This window comes from Balaenoptera borealis, assembly GCF_965194805.1.
Source record: "Balaenoptera borealis genome assembly, chromosome: 9".
Classification (NCBI taxonomy): Eukaryota; Metazoa; Chordata; class Mammalia; order Artiodactyla; family Balaenopteridae; genus Balaenoptera; species Balaenoptera borealis.
This window is the reverse complement of record NC_138873.1, coordinates 38,704,302-38,727,030: the sequence shown is the minus strand read 5'-3', so window position 1 is coordinate 38,727,030 and position 22,729 is coordinate 38,704,302. Positions and strand designations below refer to the sequence as shown.

At 35.6% G+C, this 22,729-nt stretch overlaps 1 protein-coding gene across 12 annotated transcripts in view; it reads right to left on the bottom strand.

Annotated features, from left to right (window-relative positions):
• Positions 1-22,729, bottom strand: part of TRDN (triadin) — a 370,366-nt gene that overhangs the window by 191,813 nt on the left and 155,824 nt on the right. For all 12 annotated transcript variants that reach the window (XR_014248698.1, XM_082406161.1, XM_082406160.1 and 9 more), the window contains one exon: positions 12,491-12,568. Coding sequence is in view for 11 of the 12 variants with exons in the window: in XM_082406161.1 (XP_082262287.1) it covers positions 12,491-12,568 (78 nt within the window). In the remaining variant the exon portion in view is untranslated. The remainder of the gene's footprint in view (positions 1-12,490; positions 12,569-22,729) is intronic.

Here is a 22,729-nt window from a genome sequence, read left to right as displayed (position 1 = left end):
AAAAGTTTATGTTAATTAAACTTCATATTTAAAGTGGATAAGGTAGATTTCTCCCAAACCTTTCAAAAATGATAAAAGCTTTTTAGATAAGTGATTGCATTACTTTCGAATGGATTAAGTTTATATAAATGAAGGTGGCCACAGCTCTTCTTTTTCTTTCTGGTATTTATTTTTCCTCTCAGTGCTTTTACATTTCAGAAAGCAAATGCCCAGTTAAAGTTTATTGACCTTTATGCTCAAGTGAGAAGCTCTCCATCCACACAACTCATCTCTGGATAGCTCCAAAGAGAGCATTTTGCATTTTCTTTTTTGTTTTTCTTGGATTTTTTCTTTTTTGGGTGCTGCAGCCATTTGGAGATTTTCTAAAAACTCTTCTAACCCTATCAAAATTTACTTTTTATGTAGAATCATTGTTTGCTCAAGATCTTTTATTGTAAACTTTTCTAATGCGTCTTTCTACAAGGGTAAGGAAAATATAAATATAAGATTCATTTCTAATAGCTGTTCATTTTCAAAATCATATTATTTACATATAATTACTTTCTTCATATTTTTATCTATATGTTTTTTCTAAGTTTCTCTGTAGTTGGAAATGAATTGCAAAAGTACTTTGTTGCATTTAAAATGTCAAGAATGACTAGAAACATCAGAAAATTGAGCCTTTCCTTTTTGTGACTAAATTATTGATATTTAGGGAAAAAGTTGGTTATCATTCAAAATCAAAATATACATTACTCTAAACTATCATTTCAAAGATATGGCTATTTTTATAACAGGTCTTTGAGAATTTAGGGCTTGAGTTACTAAACAAATTAGAAAGACTCAATTACCAAAAGTTACTGGTATATTGGGCACATTTATAAGTCTGATTCTTAATTGAAGCCTTTTATCTTAAAAATATGCCTAATAGATATCAATATTCATAAAGGAAATAAATGACCATTCAAAGAATACAACTTTTCTAGTTGTAATTGTTTTAATATATTGAATTCAGGTTTATTTCAAATGATGGACTACATAAATTTCCTCATCTTTCATAAATTATACCAAACCATTAACACAATTGTCTTCTTCCTAGTATAAGGTCTATTCTAGTAGATTAAAAATTTTTACACAAAATTCTCACATAATTGAAACAAGTATCTGTCACTGTTTATTATGTGAACAATTGCCAAGACCCCTTACTCCATTTGGATAAAACAGATCTGGCTTTAAAGATGTAGCCACTTTTCTCATCAGTTCTAGAGAGGATCAATAATTTCACTGGGAATTCTAGTAAACTTATATAATAGAAAGAAACATTTAGGTCAAGCTGACACAAATAGCAAATAAATGTTTTATAAAGAAAAACTGGTACTTGTAAACTAGAGCTTTGGAGGGACCTGGTTCTTTCTTATAAAATACTTCATGAGAAAAGTTTGCTGGCACAAGAGGGTTCCAACTAGAATTTCATAACGAGAAAGCTATTAAAAATCACATTCACTCTTATTCACAAAACTTCTCATCCCTAACTTTCTCTTTTGTCAAAATATAGGGAAAAAAACCTCTAATTTTTAATACCAGCATGAAAGTTATGAAAGATCTCTTAAGAAGGAAGCTGGCCCTGATCAATAGAAAGCTCCTTACCCTTCCCTGATTCTTGGATGTCATCCCTTGATCTCCAGAATAAAAAATTATTGCTACTAGACAGTCAAATCAGACAGACATCCCTCACCATACTGTCAGATGTATAGGGGAAGAAAAACAAAACTTCTTTCTCTTATTATGGGAAAAAGCTAATGATTTCCCCAAAAACTATTTTTAATCAATAATGGGAAATCGAGACTATTATAACAAGAGAGAAAAGTTCTAAGTTTGGAGATGCAAGTTTCTAATGAAATATATTTAATGTCTACTAAAATGTATTTATATTTCATAATCTGTGGAATATATTTCTTTACATTTTCCTTTTTCTTGACACTTTTCCACCTATTTGTCTTTGTGTTTCTTTTTCCCCCCCTAATTTCTCAACAGTCAGTTGTTAAGACTTACCTACTTTTCCATGATACTAAGCTGAATTACCCTTGTTCTAACATATTAACCCCAACAGAGCTGTGTTACCTCATGCCTAGCTCTGCACAGTGCTGCAATCAAAAGAAATGAGAGTCTAAAATTCCAGTGAGGTTTGAAGATAAGTTTAAGTCTTTTTTGAAGTCTCTCAAATAGCTAATGTTGTATGACCCAAAGCAAAATGTTCTAAAGGTTCTCTCCTTACTGGAGCTTCCCAATCCATCACAGCATTTCCTCCCAAAAGCTTCTCTCTCCCAAGGGCACGCTAAAAACTTACTTCAGCCCATGCTGACTCTCCTATTCCCTTCTCTTGACCTTTTTTCTCACTGTCTAAATCTTATATTTTCTTCTGGGTAATAACCCTTCCTATTCAAACATGAATTAATTAAATTATTTGAGCCCCTTCCAATTTTTTTGCTCACCCAGCATATCCTGAGTCCTGAGCAGAACATAAACACTCAGGAGCTGACCAGGCACACCTAGAATATTCCTTAGGCAATAAAGTGGAGGAGAAAAGCTGTGAATACTTACGTTAATATTTGTGTCCCCATCACACATGTAAGAAATAATTAAAAAAACACTTTTACAAATCACTGAAAGGTGAAAGTTAAATACAGTTTGTAGTTTAGTTACTAGTGTACCAAAGTTAATCTCTTAGTCTTGGTAGGTGAATCATGGTTATATAAAATCCTAACATTAGAGGAAGCTTGCTGAAGAGTGTATTAGAACTCTGTATATTATTTTTACAACTCTTCTGTAAATCTAAAATTATTTGAAAATAAAAAAGTTCAAAAACAACAAAATATTGGAAACATTTCAAGACTCTAAAATAGAGGATTCATTTTTCCCCTAGAAGTAGTGATTAGCCCCTGTGTAACACAAAGGAAATGAAATAAATGTGTAGAGGGGAAAAATGAGTGAAATAAAAGCCTCAAGCATGATAAAATTGTGGAGATGGAACAAACTTTTGAGATCATTTATTTCAAAAAATATAACTTTACAGTTGAAGAAGCTGAGTCTCAGAGAGGTTAAGAAACTAATATGAAAAACTGGATCTTTAGTTCAGAACTCCTGATTGCTACACCCTCATTTGTATGTGGCAGAGAGAAAATTTAGGGGCAGAAGTAGGTCACCAGGATCTTCTAATTGACAAGCCTAAAGGTTTCTGGCCAGTTTTGTCTTATCCTTCTCCCTGGGGCTCCTGGCCCTGTTGTTCCCTTTCCTCCCTCATTATCTTTTCATCCTTGGCTTTCTAGTCTGTCTTCTGATGATGTTTGTGATGGTTAATTTGACTAGGCCATAGTAACAGTCACTTGGTCAAAGACCTGTCTAGATGTTGCTATAAGGTATTTTTTAGATGTGATTAACATTTAAATCAGTAGACTCTGACTAAAGTAGATTACCAATCAGTTGAAGGCATTAAGAAAAAAGACTGAGGTCCTCTAAGGAAGAAGGAATTCTGCCTCTAGCCTGTCTCTGGACTTGAGAATAAAGTATCAACTCTTCCCTGAGTCTCCAGCCTCTGGCACGCCCTATAGACTTCAGACTTGCCAGCCCTCAAAATCGTATGATCATGTGAACCAATTCCTTAAAATAACTCTCTCTCTCTCTCTCTGCCCCCTCCTCCCCTCCCCACAGTGTGTGTGTGCATGTGCGCGCGTGTATGTGTGTGTGTACATACATCATATTGGTTCTGTTCCTCTGGAGAACCCTGACTAAAACAATGTTGTTCCCCACATTTTCCTTCTTGGATGCACTAAACCTCACTCACACTTATGACTGACCTGCCATTCAGTTATATCCAAAACTAAGATTTGTATGATACAGGGTATTTTTAAGATCAATTGTTCCTTGGGAGCTCAATAAGTATTACTGGGAAAAGAAATGTTTCTGTGACCACTGAGTTTAAAAAGAATTAAACAGTTTTCTGACAAGAATTTCATGGCTCTTTTAATTTAATATACTTGTGTACATTGTGACTGTCCAAAAAGAAAATATTATGTGGACCCAAAGTATTGTGTTATAAATTTTTTTCACTAAGAATATCATAGAACTAGAATTCCTCATAACATATTTCAGGAAATGCTATGCTCGGAATAAGCTTATGACTTCAGCCTCTGCATCTCTCTCATTTGTGAACTCCAGACTTCTATCTTCAGTTGTCTGCTGGAGATGACCACTTGTGTGAATCCCACTCAACACGCTGCCTGACATGTGGCAGAGTCTTCATTTTCTCTCCAGGTCCAATATCCACCCTGACCTTTATGGATTGTGTTAACCAAGGATTAACACAACCTCTGGATTCAGGTTAGTTTGGCCAATGGGAGCAACATCAAAAGATAATAGAGCAGGAAAAAAAGAGAAAACTGGGCATTTATTCTCCAATTACCCACCCTGGCTCACTGAGAATATTATATATATCATTTTACAGATTGTTCATGATGTGTTCTTCTACTAAAGGACATAGTTTTGATTGGGCATCTCTCTCCTAGAGTTACAAGGTTTGGGGGTTTATAAACCACTCTATTCCCCTGCCTCCTCAGGCCTAGGGCTGGTAAAGGCTTCCTGCGTTGGCTAGCCTTGGGGTGCTTCACCATAACTCTGCTCAAACCTTTATAAATACTACATTCATTAAATACTCTTAATCACCCATTTTGAATGTTCCAGGGACCCTGATGCACCTAGCAAGTCTGAACTCATTATCATCTCCCCAAACCTGTTCTTATTCTTAAGTGCCATTCATTTATCCAGGTCAGATAAGACTTTAGCAATTATGCTCAGCCCTAACCTTTGTTGCTAGTCTACGATAATGGAATAGACTGAGCCTGGGAGTGAGACACCTGGATTCCAATTTCAATTATACCACTGTTAGGACTGTGTTATCTTGGGCAATTTACTTGATTCCTCTGATCTTCTTTGTAAAATGATATAAATCATATTCACTGCTTGGAATTGTTTTGAGGGTTAAATATGATTGTTTAAAAGTCGCATAATTTTCCCCCATGAGCAGTAGCCTCCTAAGTTTTTCTTGTCTCCAAACCCCCAAGCCCCACCCCTCACCATCCACACTTTCTAGAGCTGACACAATGATCTAAAATGCAAATCTAATCATACTACCCCTCTGTTCAGTTGTTTTAGCAGGCTCACGCAGTCTGTGAGGAGGTGTAAATGATTCAGTTGTGTGTACAAAATTCTTTAGGATATGACTGGGGTCCTATATTAAGAAATATAGAGTTTCACGTTTACTGACTAATGTCATTAATGAGATTACCGTATTATCTTTACAGATACCAATAAAGAACTAACATAAAAATTAATGATTTACTATATATACAAGAGAAATTTCCTGATTTAAAAAATGATAATGATAATAATAGTAGCTAATGGCTGAGTACCTAATTGTGCTAAGTTGCTATATACCTTGTTTCATTCACTCCTCATAGCAACTTTCTAAGTAAAATAGGTACTAAAAGTAGTATGGTTTACCTATATTATCAAAATTTATAACTAAAGGTCAATCCCATTAAAAATTGCCCAAGGATATGAGTTTATTTCACCTCAAAACAAAGAAAAATATTGCACTGCCCTAACGTTCAAGATTAACTGTGTCATAGAGTTAATAGAATAAGAACCTGGGCCAAATTTCAACTTTATTATTTTATGCTTTTTGCTTCTCAGGATATGTCTCAATGAAGAGCTAAGACAATAAAGTTCTCAGTTTAATAGAATTGTAAATAAAACGTTACTAGCTCCTGTAGAACATCATCCTCGAATGCACCCTATGGTAAGAAATTATCTTATAATACGTTTCCTATATTGCTCCTTTCTCCTCTACACAAATCCTACCAACTTACTCTGTATGGCCCAATGCAAATCTTGTGATTTCACCTCATAGCCTTGCTTCACTCCTATCTCATCTTCCTCCTAACTTTTATAGCCCTTATTATCTGTACCATGCACTTTTGAACTTCAGAAAATAATGCTTCATAGTATTATCCATTTTATAGGGACAGGCTTGGTTGGCCCAAGTGTGACATCTCTATCTAAGCCATGGCCATACCTTCCTTATACATCTATGGTAGCTATTTAAACACTGTGCCAAGCCATGGAGTCTTCACTCTGCTCTTAATGCAGCTTACTACTAGTGCACCAGCCTGAAAAAAATAAGCTTGAAATATCTGGGTGTGAAAGTAGAAAAGACCATTTAAGTTCAGTCCCCACAGTTGACAGGTGAAGAAGTGGAGGCCCTAAAAAGTCAATCGATTTGTCAAAGATAATACAACTGATTAGTGTCAAAGTTGCAACTGGAAGCTGGGATTTTAGTCTTCTCTCTGGACTTCTCTTGCCCACTGTTGAGTGATGGCATTTATATTATTCACGACTGCAATACTAAGTTAGTACCAGTTACATGTTTATTCAAGAAGGTGATAGGGTATACAGTATTCATTCACCTTAATTTTTTGGCTCCATTAATGCAAACTATATGTTTGTAATGGAATATTAAAAGGAATTTAAGTATAAGATATATACCCAATATGAGATCACATAACTTCTTCTTTCCACATCTTTGCCACAATAGATGAGTTGTGACCATTTTACATTAAATGTCCAGTAATCACATGTGGATGGAAGTCTTTAATTCTTCAGGGATCAACAACAACATAAAATATGGTGTTTGGTAGTGGGGGAGGGGGTTGTGTTGACTAGGAGGAAAGAAAAAAAATTTTCCAGCGTTGTTGATTACAGAACAACAGGATGATATCCAGTAATCGTACTTGTACAAAGATTTAATGAAGCAGCTTTTTTGATGATTGGGGAGGGGATGGAAAATGTTGCCTGAAGCTGTCTTCTTTAATCACTGAGGACTCTCTCCGAGAGCAGTCAGGAACTAATCTCTCCTAAGAAATACAGTTCTGACAAACATTTGCTGATAAACGGGCTCTCACGCTAAGGGTTGAAACCACCTCTGATGTGAATATAATAAGGCACCATTTGATGAAGGGGGCGAGGTACTCACATAGATCTGTCTCATTTGTGGAATATATGGGTAACTATAGTGGCCTTTTGAACTTGCCAGCCTTTCAACACCAGTGAGAGCTCACAATAGCCAGAAGAATTAATTCGTCACAAAATTTAACACTGTTGTGAAAGATCATAAGAATTACTATTATATTGAAGGTGGCTCTCTATTTAAGTTAGTTCCAGTTAAGTTATGTCCATAATCAAATGCAAATTGACAACAATGACCAAAATGATTGCCTGAGGTGGTCATTATACAAGATCTTTTCAATGTTATTGTAGCCAATTTCCCTGGCCAAACGCCAAACATATTCTAAAACATACAGTAGTAGGAGTCAAAAGAAAACAACTGATTTAATATACAATTAGTCTTTATATCCAAAGATTCAAAGCAATAGAATTTCATTATGGTGTACAAAGTGTCTGGTATGGGGAGAGGAGTGAAATTCTAGGAAGGCCAGACACAACTTCCAGGCATTAGATAAGTGACCCAAGATAAGAAGTGCACAGATACTTAACAGAATGAAGCCAGTGTTGTGAGAAACTTATTGTTTTAAGTGCTATGAAAGCACAAAGGAAGCTTTTAAGGGCTTCAGAGATGTGTAGAATGCTTTCACCCATAACAAGGGCCATGATTTTTTTTAGATTTCTGCTGATAAAATCCTAAATTGTTTCCAATCTCCTGTGAGCAAACTTAATAATCTAGTCTATATATAAGCCCTCCTTTTCTTTAAAACATTAAAATGCAAAATACGTTTAAGTTCCTACATTTTGACCTGTTATAACTGTATTCCTCAAATCAAAGAGCATAAGTTAGTGCCACATGTAAGTTCCTTTTTACATAATGCCATTTTCTTGCAACTTGGTCCTAAGGAAGTCCCAGACTAAAATAGTGCATCAAGGACTGTGCATAATCAGCCTCACTAAACACAGCTTGATTAATACTAAATATGTCCTAGTTCCTAATCAATTATGTTAATGAAGGCACAGGCAGCACATCTGCAAGCCCTGACAAAGCCCATGATCTCAGCATCGCCTGATAACGTGGACTCCTTGGGAAGCTGCTTAGTACCAGCAAACTCAGGGCAGACTGTGACTTTCTGCAGATAAAAAGTGCATACTACTAACAAAAGCCTTGTAATCCTGCAACATTGTTAGGTTATTTACTTAAACTGTAGTATTGGGCTCCAGGATGAAATGTCAAATAAAATTGCTCTTTAAATATAACAATAGAACCTAAGGGTCCCACTTAACAAATGACACATTCTTTTCCAAGTGACAGACTGATAGGCAAAACATTTGCTACAGGGTGGTTTATGAACCTCTTCCAGGAGGTAAACTAGAGTCAAACATTTGAATAATCTATCAAAATCTGCCTCAAACTGGGGAATTGGAGCTCCCTGATTTATGTCTGTCTCACAACAACAACGGAATTAAAATCTGATGAAACTTAAAGGTGACACTATTATTTATAGGCTATCTCTTGTTCTGTGAACATTTGGGCAGTGAGATGGTCACTTGTCAGTTTTTTGTCTAATTATCTCAAGTCACATAAGCTATTATAGTCCAAATGCCAAAAGAAATATAACTCTGATCTCTCCCTCTCTCTCTCGGACTATAAATTTTTTCCAAGTCATTTACTTACTAGCTAGATAAATGATACACGTCGGTAGTCAATAATGAGACTACTTAGAGTTTTTGTTGTTTTATTACCTTCAGTATAAGCTCAGTTATATGTGAGTTCAGTTAAGAAAAATTTTTTAAATATTTAACTCTTATCAATTATAAGCATGTACAGAACATGATGCAAGTTGGGAATTTACGGTGTTGGAAAATCAGGTATCACAGAAATGAAAAAGGCAAAATCATTGATTACTGAAAAAGAAATATTTAAACAGCTTATTAAACTAAACAACTTAAATTATATGAGGCAAACATTTAAGCTGCTTTACTTATACATTAACTAAGCTTAGAGGTTACCAAGTGCTATGGACTGAACTGTGTCCTTCCAAAATTCATATGTTGAAGCCCTAACCCCCATGTAACTGGATTAGAAGATGATTAAACTTAAATGAGATCATAAGGGTGGAGCCCAGATCCAACAGAACTGGTGTTCTGCTAAGAAGAGGAAGAGACACCAGAGTGCTCTCTCTGCTATGCGAGGACACGGCAAGAAGGTGGTCATATACAAGCCAGGAAATGATCTCACTAGAACCTAATCATGTTGGCACCCTGAGCAGAGACTCCCAGCCTCCAGAACTGTAAGAAAATCAACTTCTGTTGTTTAAGCCATCCAGTCTGTAGTATTTTACTATGGCAGCCCTTGCAGACTAAGACACCAAGGTTGACCAGGAATTAAAGAAATTATTATGTTAAGAAGAAACTGTCTTTACATAATTGTCACACACATGAAGGAAGTCTGGACTCAAGTGAGTGAATGGGAGAAGGAGGGGTGAAAGTCAATGGAGACAGTGGGAAGCTCACCCTATCCAAGATGATCACATTCAAAAATCAATAAATAAAAGACCCGTGTGGGGCAAATAAATGTGTCTTTAGTTGAGCTGGATGGGAGACAAAAGTTTCAAACCTTGGACTATATCTGGACTGTTCTCTAAATATTCAAGAAGCATTGTTGATTTGGACTCTTGGAGCGAGATGTTACGTGAACTTTTCATTAAATCATGGTCTCTAATAACCAAACAAATTCTGTTCTTCAGATTGGTATTGACACAGTACTAACTTGCAGATTGTATGGGATTTTTATTTGAAATTTGCAACTGCTAATTCATTCAATTTGTAGCTGACCAAATCAAAATATTTTACATACTATATAATAGGTTATTACAATTTACAAGTATAATGTAACCTTTCCCCCAATTCCCAGTGACATTTCTCTTGCTCTCTTTTGAGCCTTTCTACAATGCTTAGGTATGTGGCTTGAAACCTTTTGCTTTTTCCCAGACAACTAGCAGTCGGAATTTCTCCATGTGTGCCATTCCAGTCATTCTGAAGGACATTTGGCCAATAATAGGTCATTTAGGTAACTAATACTAACTTGAAAGCATTTTTAGGATTATTCAATTGCTCTCCACCTTCCTCCTAAATCACCTAGGGATTTACTATACAGATGAGGTCCTGGACCTACTGGTAGCAGCAGCAACACTTGGGAGCTTGGTAAAAATGAAGAACCTGGGCTTCCCTGGTAGCGCAGTGGTTGAGAGTCTGCCTGCCAGTGGGGGGGACACGGGTTCGAGCCCTGGTCTGGGAAGATCCCACATGCCGCGGAGCAACTAGGCCCGTGAGCCACAACTACTGAGCCTGCGCGTCTGGAGCCTGTGCTCCGCAACAAGAGAGGCCGCGGCAGTGAGAGGCCCGCGCACCGCGATGAAGAGTGGCCCTCACTTGCCACAACTAGAGAAAGCCCTCACACAGAAACGAAGACCCAACACAGCCATAAATAAATAAATAAATAAATAAATAAATAAAATAAAGGTTAAAAAAAAAAAAAAAAGCAGAATCTCAGGCCCAGTCTCAAACCAACTGATTCAGATTCTGCTTTAAAAAAAAAAAAAAAAAAAAGAAGAACCTAAGGCCCCACCCTTGACCGACCAAATCAGAAACTGCATTGTCAAAGATCCCCAGGTGATTTGTGTGCACATTAGATTTTGATAAACATTGCTAGGGTACTCTTGACTGACATCAGAACATGACACTTCTATCACAGAACTGCATGGAATCTAAAGCACAAAATGTCATGTCTTCATTTTACCAAAGTTGCTGATGTCTCAGAAGACATGAGTTAGAATCCTCCAACTCTAAAGTCTGCAGAGTGATACGACAGAAGGATCTCTGGGTATAGAACTAGAAATCCAGGGCTAGAGTCCCAGCCCTGCTGTTCACTAATTCAGCAAAAATAAACTGCAAGCTTAGGTTTGTTAATCATTAATAATGTCTACTTTAAAGCGTTCTGAACTGTCAAATGTGAAATGCATATAAGTAAAGACAACATAATAATATTCTAAATAAATGTGAGTTGAAGAGAGCATAGCCACAGGCATAATTTGGTCAGGATCCGGCCAGAAAAGTAGACAGAACATGCTGGTATTATAATATAAACTTAGAAAAACTTCACCTGCTCAGCTACTAAAATCCTTCCCTGGATGCTGACTGTAATATAAATAAATGTATTGCCCAAAATATAAATGTATAGCCAATCGATTGTTGGGTCTGTGGTCAATGGGACAATGCATCTCTTACCAAGGCATTCAGATTTAATTTATAAATAAATAAATAAATAAATAAATAAATAAATAAATAAATAAATAATTTGAAGCAGGCTACCAAATTCAGATGTTTGGTGTAAAACAGTTGGATTTGTAATAATTTTTACACATAAACATAAATCAAAGTTTCTTAACATTTAATGTGTACACGGCTCAACTGAAGAGTTTGGTAAAAATATAGATTTCCCTCTCTGAATTGCCAGATCTGATTCACTAGATCTAAGATGTGGCAGGAATATGCATTTTTTAAACAAGCTTTACAATTGATTTTAATGCTGGTGATCTACAAACTATTCTTTGGGGACAGTTGTGTTAAGCCAATAAAATACAGTTAAAGAAATTCCTCAAAGTTCATCAATATCAAATATAATAATAAAAATTGCAATTGTTATAGTTTTATTCTACATTTCCAGCACCTCTCTGTGGTAGTATTATGAGTATCAGTATTTTACTAATAAAGAGCCTGAAAGTTTAGATATCACATTAAGGTCATCCAGGTAGAAAAGGGCAGAACCAGAATTTGGACCCAGATCTGTTTGATTGTAGAACACAGGCTGTTAATCACTATATTATTTCCAAGGCACAGAGTTACCACCATCTTTCTAAGAAACAAGAAATAATCAACAGGGTTTGGGTCATCTTTATAGGAGGGGTTTGGAGGATACATGAGATGAAATGAAAATCTCAGCCGTTTTCTCGTAGTTATTGGAGATTCATTTGGGAGTGGGTTTAGGGGAGAGAAGATAAATAAGGTATAGAGGAGAGAATACGTTACATGAGTGTATAATTCCTGATAATGACCATATAATATTTTCTTGAGTTCTATGTACAGGAATTGCAAGGCATATCCTTGTCCATTTGTCCCTATACTTTCTGGCTTGATTTCCAGGGTATGAAGCTGGTCATCCTTCTGGAAGCTGATGGTCACCAATATAAAATCTTAGGAGGAAATTTTTGGTGTTCTAAAAAGGAGCAAATTGTAATTCCTTGGAAGAGTAAACTGTAGCTTAGACATACTAAAACTATTTGAGAAAATATGGATTTTGTTGTTGCTGCTATTACTATTTTGCTTTGTTTCTCTATATTCTATTTTATCCACAATAGAGATGATCTTTCGAAAAATAAAATAAAATACTTGCCTTCAAGAGGTGGTGATGCCAAAGTGGGTCCAGAAGCTTGTTCTGCTGGTAATGGAGGTGGTATGGCTGGGCTTTGTCCTGTGCACACAATGCAGGAGTAGGTATTGAACAAAAAGTATTAATACATTTAATATACACAACTAAAATACCTAGATCTGTCCTCAACATGCATAATTCATAATCCAAAGTATAAATTCATATTATTATGTGATAAGAAAATTGTTATTAGGTGAGATCTTTAAGTGGATACATACAAAATTCAGTTATCTTCAGAGCCATTTCTGAAAATATTTCTTTTCTTAGATGTATACACAATGTTAAATATATCTACTGGACTTCATTAATGGAAAACCTACATGCAATCAAATAAAGCAATTTATTTTCAATATGCACTTCAAATTATGGAAACTAAAATCACAGAAGCTAAGAGGAATCCTAATATATAGAAAAATCACCATTTTTTTCATTTAGCTAAAAATTCTCAAATGATATAATAAAGCAATAAAAGAAGGTTAAAATTCATAGGCCTTTTGATATTGAACAGGTACATTTTCTCCTGCCAAAATAAATGACCTGCAGTTAAGTAAATAATGGGCCAAAGGGAAAATATATTCAGTTTTATAGAAACTTGAAAGCCTCCCTCAAGTCTCTGGGCTTATTATGAACCATAAAAACCCACAATCGTTTCTGAGTACTTCCTTATCCCAAGTGATTTCTTTAATTAACCAAAACCATCCCGGCCATGAACTGTAAACATTAACTAACATATGATCTCATATGAAATGCTTGCAAAATGTTTTATCATTCATTTTCATTCCATAAACTCCTGCTGTGTGTTTCTTTTAAGCCCAAGAATCAACGCGGGCATATGCACCTTCTAAAATCTCACTGACAACTAGATATTATTAAATGTCCGCAGACCTGCCTGCTTACTGGAAGTCTTCCTTTTTTAGAATTTGTCAAAATTAGTTTGCTTTGGTGAATTGTGGATTAGCAACCTGAGTTACACACACACCACCTTCTGTGGTGGCGAGAAGGGAGGGATCCCAGGCCGTCAAGCTGAGTAGAAGAGGTTAGTCTCCACTCATCACAGGACTTTCTTCTAGCTGTTAGACCCATCCAGGTTGATTCTTGAACATGTTCAAGTATGCACAAAAGCAAAGCATATTGTTCCATGACATGCAGGCCATATACCTAGAAAAGTATCCATCCATATTAGTATTAATTATTTTCCTCATGAAAGCAAAGATTTGATGGAAACATAATGCAACATGGAATTTCCTTTTTCAGTAAGCAAAGAAAAGGTAAGGATGGGCACACTAAAAAAGGAGTTTGATCCACATTGTTTTTCCCTGGCTAACATTTATATAGTGCTTACTATGTGCCTAGAACGATCCCAAACAGTTTTGATGTATTAAGTTATTTAATCTTTACAAGATGCTTAGAATGTAGGTATAATTTTCATTTTGCAGTTTTAAACTGAAGTGAACAGGGATTCAGGTGCTCAGCTCCTAAGAAGTGGATTTGAGGTGCCGAAAGCTCCTCTCAGACTGCCTAAGGCAGGCAAAGGGTCATCACATGTAAGGGGTCATCGCATATAAGGGGTTCTGCAGCAGGAGAGAGACAGAGGCGTGGAGCTTCCACCCCAGTTTCCACCATCTTTGTAAGTCAAATGGATGTATACTTGGGGAAATTCACTCCCAAATCTTTCTTGAGAGCTGTTCTTGAAAAACTGTTTCTAAAATAGGATGGTATTTTGTAGTTTGCAAAACCTAGGGAGGATCTATCAAAAGATTGAGGAAGGAGTCAATTAAATAACTAAAGCTTAAAATACAAGTGACCATGAATATACATAAATCGTTTCTAAATACTAAGGCTTTCAAAAATATCTGCATGGAATCCTGCCTGTTCAAACTAAACTGCTTTCTCTCTTGTCAAATACTTTCTTGAACAGTAGTGATGTATAATCATAGTCTTGATAAGCAATTTAGGAATTTATTTTTAAATGTATTCAATTCTTTCCCCAGGGAATAATTCATAATTTAGACTACAAAATATTCTTATATTTTCCTGGAGGAACTATGAGGTCATTATTTTATATTTTTTTAAAATTTAGTGAGCACTTATTATATCCCAGCACTGAAGAACCATTAAACCCCAACTCTGCCTATAAGAAGTTCCCAATATAATGGCTAAAACAGACTTACAGACAGATCATTATAATACAGTGTGAAGATGGGAAATAATATACACAGAGGGGATGTCACAGAAAGATTCTTGCATTTAAAGGCCTAAAAGGAGATTCCCAGGTAAAGAATGGAGGAATAGAGGAAGGGATTCCGGACAGAGAGTATCTGGTGAAATAAAGGCCTGGATGCCAAAATTCATAGAACTATTAAAACGATCAAACTGGTGCTTCTGCAGCATAAAGTAAAATATCCAGTTTATATCAGAAATTCTTTACGACTGTAATCAGCGATATTACACTCCCTAAAATCGCTAACTGCATGATGGTGACACAGTGGATGCAGTCGGGAATTAGCACCACAAGAAAAAGAAAAAGCCAGATGTCCATTTGCCTCCATAGTGACAGTGCTAGGTAGCCCTGGCAGGGGAATTACTAGCTCAGGAAAAGTTTTTGTTTTGCTAGGGGTCACCAAAACAAATCAGGCATGTCATACCTGAGAATGACACATGACTCTTTAGTACTGACTTATAGAAAAGCCTTCTTTTATGTTCAAATAATGTCAGAGAATGCTATTGAAATCAGAGACCATTTTGCTATATGAATGTATACAATATTATATAAAATTATATGAATATAATAATTTATGAATTTATATGAATATAATGTTATATTAAAAATAGAATTTTATAATGAAAGCAAGGTTGCTTAGTATAAAGACTACATGGTTGCAGTCAAATAGATAAATATGAGAGTTTCAGCTCCATCACTTATAGTCTGTGTGACTTTGAAAATTTCATGAAGTACCCAAGCCTCATGGCCTTTATAAAATGAGGAGAGTTTTCAGAGCTGTTGTGAGGATTAAGTGATGAAGCATCTAACACATAGTAAATACTCAAAATATTCTTTTTCCTACAATGTATTTACAATTTATATTCCATCTAATTACACAAGAGGACTTGAAACAGACTTTTGAAGTAAGAAAACAAAGACGTAACAACAGATAAAATTAAACATGACAGAAATAGCAGAACTCATTTACAGGAAAGAGGCTTATCATTTTATTAGGAATATATTTCTTTGGAATTCCTGAAGATTGTTACTCTCTGAAGAGAGAATTCAGGTTGTTGAAATTTACATTGGAACTCTAAAGGTGCCCTTCATTTTACAAGCTATTACCCGAAAATCCCTCTGACATTCAAACATAGTGAATTGGCTTTTTGTTCCTTGAGTGATTTTGGCTGGCTTATTTCCATAATACCTGAATTGCGTGTTTGTAAGCTGCCAATATTTTACTGTTCTGAGGTTTTGTCACCCAAGTTGTTATGATTGTTTAGTCAAATTCCACTGGGGATAGTATACAGTGTGCATTCCTTCTAATATTCTAAGTTACAGATGTTTTCTTTACTTTGCTAGAAATGATGAATGGAATTACTCAGAATCTCAAGTCAAGAAGGAGGCAGTGAGCAGAATTCAGGTAATGTGAAGGAAAAAGCAATTCACTATACTAAAGTTTAATTTACCTAGTTTTTTATCAAAGGAGATTTCCTGGTTCTAAACCATTTCTAGGCAACTAAAGTCTAGCAACTAAATCTTGAAACAAATGTTGAGATTTTTTATGCGAATGCATGAAAGTTACTTTTTCCTTGGGCCTCCACTGCATTTTCCTGGAGGTACTGAGTACACCCAGAAGACTACGAACTCTTTGAAAGGCCTCCTGTGCTGCAAACAACGAATGGCCATAGATCTCGTGACAGAGAAGGTGTCACCCTAGTAAATGACTGCTGACTTAAAATTCATTTACATCTTGAAAAATTAAAAAGTATGAATAATTACAAATTCCTATCCCAATTCATTCTGTCAGCATCATTAAAAGCATTTGTGGGGGCTTCCCTGGTGGCGCAGTGGTTGAGAACCTGGCTGTCAATGCAGGGAACACGGGTTCGAGCCCTGGTCTGGGAGGATCCCACATGCCGCGGAGCAACTAGGCCCGTGAGCCAACTACTGAGCCTGCGCGTCTGGAGCCTGTGCTCCGCAACAAGAGAGGCCGCGATAGTGAGAGGCCCGCGCACCGCGATGAAGAGTGGCCCCCGCTTGCCGCAACTGGAGAAAGCCCTCGCACAGAAACGAAGACCCAACACAGCCAAAAATAAATAAATAAATAAATAAATAAAACTCAGTCAGTGACTTCATGTCACTTTGTCACTGAGTTTAAAAAAAAAAAAAAAAAAGCATTTGTGAATCTGTGACTGAACATAAAATGGGAAGATCTGAATTGAGTAAGAAAATTATTGTCAAGTGTGTTAAAGCAATAGTATTACTTTTATTGGCACAAGGTTCCTAGACTGACATTTTTTGTAACATGTAGAATAATATTTTCAAAGTTTAGAATTGAACAAATACTAAAATAAAATGAAAATACGGTTTATACTTTAGGCTGATACATGTAATTATGCTAGCATCCTTATTAAAATAGGGACACGTTGATCTTCAAGTTTCCTTACTGAGTGTCTCTTTCTCTGCCTTGGATTTTTGGACCACTTACAAAATGGAGAGAAGGGACCGGAGGAATTTAGAGCGCCAATCACTCCTCCCTTTCCCACCCTATTTAAAACAAAATTAAAACACCACTCATATAATAATCCCAGACTTGCGAATTTGACTATGAAATGAGGAATTAGGAATCTGAAGCTCAGGAGTTTGTATGGGGTGGATGGATCAAGGTTTTTACTCCAGTCACAGGCATCTTTATACCTCCCACTTATGTACTGATAAATTCTAAACATGTACTTTGCATCCCTTGCACTCAATCTTGTGAAGGGTATACATAAACAGGCAATCATCACTTAACTGAAGTCTCAGTTGTTTCAAGGTAAAACGAGAACAGTAACGTCTCTTCCAGCTGGGTTGTTGTGAGTGTTCCTGGGCATAACGGTACAAACGAAATCAGTGAGGGACCATAGGGAAGACAAAGAAGGACCCTGTTGTTATGGAGCTTACATTAAAGATGAAGGGAGACAGGCAATAAACAAGCAAGACAGATAATTTCAGACCTCAGAAAGGCAGGGACATCAAAACAGAGTGGTGAGGCAGACAATGACTGTGGGAAAGAGATGACACTAAGTTGGTTAGAAAAGGAAGAATGGGGTCAGTACTGAGCAGGACTCCACTAACCTATGAAGATTTGTGCAAATTAGAAAAAGTCTCCTTTCTGGGTATGTGCTGCCCAAGGTGGCAAAGCCTGAACAGGAGGGCTTGCTTGTGCAAAATTAAGAGGCAGCTCTTCCCCTGGTCAGTTGCAGCTCCAGTCCGAGTCTTGAGGAGGAGAGAAGAGCAGGGGGCCTTTGTGTAAGTATACAAACTGCAGGACAAGTGCATAATGTATGAAGTGGCTCTGTCTCCAAGGGGGAGACACTTGAGTTCTGACTTGAATACAAAGAAGCAAACCTCAGAAGAGGTCCAATAAAAAGATTCCTGGCAGGGAAAGGCTAGTCAAAAATGCCCAAGTTAGGAGCCATCCTGGCTTGCTTAAAGGTCATTGGTGCTGGAAAGCAGAGGCAAGCTCATATCAGAGCATTCTCGGCTGTTCCAGTGAGTTTGGATTTGTTCTAAGGGCAACAGAAAGCTTTTGAAGTGTTTTAGTATGACATGTAGGTTTTTAAAAGATCACGGGCTGCTGTGTGAAGAGAAACAATGTTTGCAGAGGAAAGGTGTGAGAGGCAGCAGAAGATCAATTGGAGACTATTGAAATAACCCAGGTGAGAGATGACATGAGCTTGGTCTAGGTGGTTGCAGTGGAGATTCAGCTGTTTGCGCAAAAAACGTACATGAGTACCTACTCAGTACTAGGCACTTTCCTAGGATATGGAGTTATAGCAGTGACCAATATAGACAAAATCACCTATTTTGTGGAGCTGAGATTCTACTGGGCAGAGAGAAAAAATATCAACTAAATAAGTAAAATGGAAATAAGTATCCTATTAAAAATGTATCAAGGAAGGGTAATAAGGAATGCTATTTAGAGTAACGGGTGGCAGTTTTAAAGATATGGTCAATGAAAAACATATAAATTATAGATAAGTGGATGGACTCAGAGTACATTTTGACACAAACCCAATAGGATTTTTAAATGAATTTGATGTGGTAAGTGAGGGAAAGAAATCAAGGATGACTGACAATTTGGCTTGAGCAACTGGGAATGAATGAGAAATGTTATACTCAGATAAGGGCAGGAAATTTCCTGTTTACTCAGCTAGATGCTGTTTATGGACTAATTACTTAGTCATTGTTGTCACTTGAATTATGTAGTTTTCAATTTTGCCAGAGGACTTATATAGAAGACACTGAAGTAGAAGCCATAGTTACTTTGTTGGATCATTGCAAAAATATATCATATTGGTAATTAATTTTCAAGATCTTTTTCATGATTTTAGAAAAATTTTAAGCAAATGGATTATTTAGTATAAATTGGCTATGCAACCCTACTCCAGGGTGTTTAAAACACCATAAGCTTCAAGCTCTTAGATCAAAGAGCATCCTCCAGGCCAAAATGTTTCTACTGGAAAGGTTTCTTTGCATCCTGATAAAAAGCTTCCCTAATATTTCCATGTGTTATTATATATTTGCATATTTGCTTTGATGAAAAGCAAGGAATAGTAGCCAAATACATATTTCATACATTCTTTTGATTAAAAATGATAAAGGTAATATTAGTATGTTTTCTTCTTCATCTCCAATTTATAAGGTAGAAATAATTCTTCCATGGAAAAGCCAGCTAAAGAAAGGAAATAAGATTGGTTCAAGATCATATCATTGTTCCATTTATCCTTGTACCCTGATTATGACAGAATATCTGATGTCTGGGACTTAACAAAAATAAATGCACAGGATCATAACCATAGAGTTTTGGGGTGTGGAAGAGATCTTTGAAATCAGCTATTCCAACACCCTAATGTTTCAGGTGGAAAAAAATGGTCTCTAGAAGGAAAAGTGGCCTAACCAAGGTCATGCTTCAAGAGCATTTAAGATAAAGGTTTTTCACTCCATTTCATTTTTCTATCTATTGAATATGTATTTGGAAGGTGAAGATAAATGCTAATTATTTTATCTATTGTCATAAATGACTCATAACTCTTAGAAGATCTTTAAATATTCACTTCCTAAGATGAAAAGTCTCATAGTTTTCTTCAGTGGTCACGTTCTATTTAATTAGATACTAAATTGACCTCAAGTAGCACATTTAGTTACCTGACCTCATTTTGACAGTTCTAGATAGACTGTCAAGTGGAAGGTTTTCAAGACTTTCAGAATTACTATTTCTTCACTTTTCCTAAATAGTCCCTTCTAGCTATCCAAATTATATCTCTGTCAACCCCAGAGCAAATCATATTTATACATAAGGTGAGGCAACAGGCAGACAGTAAAGATGGAAGAAACAGACAAAATAGGTAATATGAATTGTATGTTTTTCTTTTAGTACAAAGGCCAAAGCTGATAGGAAAAGAGATTAATGAGGCATATTAGATGGACTGCAGTCTCAATTTATAAAAATAAAAACTATCTCATGTACTTAGGATGCAAATATCCTACTTGCCATGGAGTCATCCAATGAAATGTCTTTTATCTCTTCTTTGATTCCCTTCTACCCACTCCCTTCACAACCTTTATGTTCCCAGGGTACCCAGTGCACACTTTATTGTCTGATTCTCAATACATTTGTTTATTTACATGTCTGTGCTGGGATTTTTTGTTATTGTTGCTGTTTTTGTTTTTTTTTATCCTCATTCGTCTATGAGCAACTTGAGAACAGAATCTGGAATGCCAGTACATATTTGGTAAAGGAAAATGAATAAAGGAGAAAATGAATGATTATATGAATGAATGAATAAATGAATGTTGCTAAATGCTACTCTATTATACTGTTTCTAGAGTGTTTGAATATGAACAGAGCAAATCACAGTATTTTTAGTTCTTGGTAGAGTACAAAATAGTTTCAAAAAAATATTAAAAATAATAAAATTTTACTTATTTATTTTTTGGTTTTCTGTTTTTCAATTATTTATAGTTCCAGACCAAAGTATTCATTTTCTTTCTGTGAGACTCTTTACCAAGTTGTTTATGAGTACCAATCTTTCAATGAAAGTGAAACATTAACACTTTTATCCACGATTAGTGGGAAAAACTGAGCTGAAAGTTCAAAGATGAAGAAAGGTAGCTTCATTAGTTAAACAGCTCAATCAAAATATAACACTTGCAATATATTCTGAATCTACAGTTACCCTTAAGTGGAAAGACTATGAAATTACCCATTGTGGTATATTTCAAGCTTAAAGAATTATGTCTGTCCCTACATATGTAACTTGAATAGGATTTTAGTGCCAGAAGAAACAAGAATTTACTGAGAACACTGAAACTCAAAGAAAATGAACAGCTTGCTAAATTCACCTAAATGACACATAAGTAGGATCCATGAGTGCGGATTCCCAATGTAGTGCTCTGCACAGCAGCATGTTGTCTTTCTGTTTGCATTTATTTTAGAGATAGCAAAGAAGGACAAGCAATGAACAAAATATATGATGAAATCTAGAATAATGTTAAACAATTTCAATTCAGTACAAATGTTATGTTGTTATATTATGCTTTAGAATTCTATAGTCAATGACATTCATAATAATTAAAAGAAAATAGATCTTAAGTGCAGTATCCTATATTATGGCGTAATGATATTTTTAATGGATGTTTTAATCCTTGTTTCATTAGAAGATGATTTGAAATACAAATAACACATGTTTTCGACCATCAGTTATGTCAATTCAATTTTCGAAGTTACAATTAATTCAAATTAGGTCTCTGAGATGCTGTTCTCCAATGTCAAACATGTTTAACATTCTTTACCAAAATGGAGATGTCTATTCTCTAAGTGAGTTGAGTGATAGAAGTAAAACAGTGGCTTATCTTATTAGAAATCAATTTTTTCCATGACCTAAATTCAAAATATTATATTTATGTTTAAAAATTTAAGGACATAATTGAATAGAATTAAAAACGGATAATTTTTAAGAAAAATTACAAAATTTCAATAAAATTTTGAGTTAAAAATCTCAAGTTTTATTTATATCCCTAAGCATGCCCCTACCCCCATCACATGCTAACTTTCGGACTAATGAATAATGAGCTATTATTCACTTAATTTAATTGATCATTGCTACTAAAACAAAAGTATCAGTTCTAATAAGGTTGTTATTTACCAACCAGGTCATTATAACATGTCATATCCCTAAATATGAGTACATTCAATATATCATACCTCTCAAGTCAAAATTTAATACTTCAGGTTTTATATTCGATTTTACTTTTCAGAGATCCAACACACTTTATTGATTTATTCAAAGACTGAAAATCAAGTCACAACAAATTATTGATCATTGGGACTGTGAGTAGTAAACAGAAAGTTGAGAAAATAAGAGAAAAGATGGCTCCCAAGACAAAATCATTACATTTACAAAATGCATTAAAATAACTTTCAAGTAGAGTAACAAATTCACTTCTTAAGAGGTAGGAGGCTTGACATTTTTGTAAACTATCTAAACATGGAAAATAAATAATGTCTCCTTCCGTCTCGTATCTTTTCTGGTTGTTTGACTTGAGGATTCTACCAAAGATGTTATTGACAGAGAATAGCTGGCACAGTCAATTGCTAAATCAATTCCTAAACTACTAGAATCTGTTGTTTTCATTCTCAATAACATCAGGACCTACCAACAACCTTAGAGATAAATCTACTCTATGTTCTCTTCCATCTCAATTTGCTGTCACTCTAACCACTAAGGATAAAATTCACCTAAAAATCTAATGATGGAATTGGATATTTTATCAGGCCTTATGGCCAGCTTAACAGACACCCAGGAAATTTAAAAGTAAACCATAATCCAAGATTCCTCCAGCAATTTTGGTGAGAAGCCATCTGATCTCCTGAGTATGGAATAACCATCCACTCTGCTTACACTCTCTATACCAGATTCCCTTCACTGACAAACCAACAAAGGCAGCTAAAA